Raw genomic sequence first — 2,758 nt, forward strand, 5'->3', positions numbered from 1 at the left:
GCATTCCTGTATTTGGAAAAGTTTCCAGAAATTGTTCTAATATAGTACAAACCTTTTTTGTGAGAAAAGATTGAAAATTTAAACTGCATTTCTGGCTTTGAGTTCGAGCGGGAGGGCATCATTGCGAGTCTTGTCTTGAGAAAACCTCTGTGGTCATGTTTTCATGGACCCACCTTTCCTAATCCTTGTCCTCTTAATGGTTTCAACAGGACAGATTGATTCACTTTGGAGCTGTAAGTACTGATGTATTAGGGTGCAGCGCTCATTGTTCATTGACGCACAGAGTCCCAAAATGAATATCCAAGAGCAGGGTTTCCCCTTGGACCTCGGAGCAAGTTTCACCGAAGATGCCCCCCGACCCCCAGTGCCTGGTGAGGAGGGTGAACTGGTGTCCACGGACCCCAGGCCCATCAGCCACAGCTTCTGCTCTGGGAAAGGTGCCGGGATTAAAGGTGAGACTTCAACAGCCACTCCGAGGCGCTCAGATCTGGACCTGGGGTACGAGCCTGAGGGTAGCGCTTCGCCCACCCCTCCGTACTTGAAGTGGGCCGAGTCGCTGCACTCCCTACTGGACGATCAAGACGGGATAAACCTGTTTAGAACTTTTCTGAAGCAGGAGGACTGTGCCGATCTCCTGGACTTCTGGTTTGCCTGCAGCGGCTTCAGGAAACTGGAGCCCTGTGACTCGAATGAGGAGAAGAGGCTGAAGCTGGCCAGAGCTATCTACCGCAAGTACATCCTCGATAACAATGGCATTGTGTCCAGGCAGACCAAGCCAGCCACCAAGAGCTTCATAAAGGACTGCATCATGAAGCAGCAGATCGATCCTGCCATGTTCGACCAGGCCCAGACGGAAATCCAGTCTACCATGGAGGAGAACACCTACCCCTCGTTCCTCAAGTCCGATATTTATTTGGAGTACACGAGGACAGGCTCGGAGAGCCCAAAGCTCTGCAGTGACCAGAGCTCCGGGTCAGGGACAGGGAAGGGAGTACCTGGATACCTACCCACTTTGAACGAAGATGAGGAATGGAAATGTGACCAAGACGTAGACGAAGACGATGGCAGAGACCCGGCTCCCCCCGGCAGGCTCACGCAGAAGCTGCTCCTGGAAACCACCGCCCCGAGGGCCTCCTCAAGTAGACGGTACAGCGAAGGCAGAGAGTTCAGGTGAGTCTGACCCGAGGCCTCCGTTTCTGTGCTCACCTCCAAGACCTGGAGAACTAGCAGGGAAAGGTCTTGTCCTTCAGCCCCAAAGTGGGTGGACTCCTGCAGCTGGGGCAAATTGTGGTTTTACTCTTTACTCATGATGCCTTCACATTTGTCATTAGATGTTTTTAATGTTTGTATTTTGAGGGCACTTTTATCAAGAACAGCCTAAAATATATGGCTTTGTAAGTCATTAGGAACATTGGAATTCTTAGAAGTGATATGACATTTAAACCTTACCCTTTATTTTTATTTTTTTATTTTTTAATAAATTTACTTATTTATTTATTTATTTTTGGCTGCATTGGGTCTTTGTTGCTGCACGCGGGCTTTCTCTAGTTGCGGCGAGTGGGGGGCTACTCTTTGTTGCAGTGCACTGGCTTCTCATTGCAGTGGGTTCTCTTGTTGCAGAGTACGGGCTCTAGGTGCGTGGGCTTCAGTAGTTGTGGCTCGCTGGCTCAGTAGTTGTGGCACATGGGCTTAGTTGCTCCGCAGCATGTGGGATCTTCCCGGACCAGGGATCGAACCCGTGTCCCCTCCATTGGCAGGCAGACGCTCAACCATTGTGCCACCAGGGGAGTCCCTAAACCTTACCCTTTAGCAGTAAAAATTGTGTCCTCTTGCACAGAAGGTGGTTTACCTGGCAGACATAATCCTTTTGGCTGAATAAAGAGAAGAGTGGACATTTCAGTGCGTCAGTACGTAGAGAATTCTGGATAATTCCATTTTGTAACTGTCTTATAAGGTTCTTCCTAGAGGTCGGGTGGTGGTGGTGAGGAAGCTGATGTGCTTCAAGTTGTCCGAGTAGTTTGGGAACTTCCAAAGTGGTTGTGGCTCCAGGATTGGACCTTTCTTCCGCCAAGAAAATGAGTTGTGCTGTTGTGTATTCAGTTCCCAGCATTCTGAAGTTGTGATCAGAGTCTTTGCACATGGGCACATATGCGGCTTTGGAGGCGTGGAGTGGTGCTATCGGGAAGTTGTTACCACTTTGGAAACCTGTTTCTTCATTTTGTTTGCTGTGGTTGCTGGAAGTTTATTTGGTCTCGAGTTGGAGCCTGTTGCCGATTTTAGTGGGCACTTTGGTTCTCACTCATTTCCCTGTAGCTGGTTCTGGATACTCCTGCCTGTGAAACTTTGAAAGCCTGGAATTCCTGTGACCCTGCTGATTTAATCAAGAGTCTGCAAGCACATCCCCAGGTGCTGGGCCTCTCCCGTGGAGTTAGTAAAAGCGCAGATCACTTCTTCAGGCTTACTGTGGCAGAGAAATTGGTCACTTGCTGATAAAACACAGGATTAAATGTCCTTTAAATGATGTGATTGAAGATACACTGTTTAGGTAATTTTTGTGGGCCTTTTGCTCACTGTCTTTAAATCTTATTGATTTAGCAATCTTTTTAGGGCAGAATATACTATAAAATTATCCTGATTAGGTAAGGCTAGTAACTGACACAGCTTTTCAGACGTAACCTGAAAGTTGTCATATTTGATTAGAACAGTTTAAAAATGGGATTAAATTTGAGGCCTGGGCTGTAGGGAAAAACAAATTGAG

The 2,758-nt window shown here is 47.8% G+C and overlaps 1 protein-coding gene across 1 annotated transcript in view; it reads left to right on the top strand.

The window, feature by feature from the left end:
• The first annotated feature begins 215 nt into the window (after positions 1-215).
• Positions 216-2,758, top strand: part of AXIN1 (axin 1) — a 61,125-nt gene continuing 58,582 nt past the window's right edge. Inside the window, exon 1 of the mRNA XM_007453627.1 lies at positions 216-1,170. Coding sequence (XP_007453689.1) covers positions 293-1,170 — 878 coding nt within the window. The 5' untranslated portion in view covers positions 216-292. The remainder of the gene's footprint in view (positions 1,171-2,758) is intronic.

The sequence above is a fragment of the Lipotes vexillifer genome, unplaced genomic scaffold (assembly GCF_000442215.2).
Source record: "Lipotes vexillifer unplaced genomic scaffold, Lipotes_vexillifer_v1.1 scaffold914, whole genome shotgun sequence".
Classification (NCBI taxonomy): Eukaryota; Metazoa; Chordata; class Mammalia; order Artiodactyla; family Lipotidae; genus Lipotes; species Lipotes vexillifer.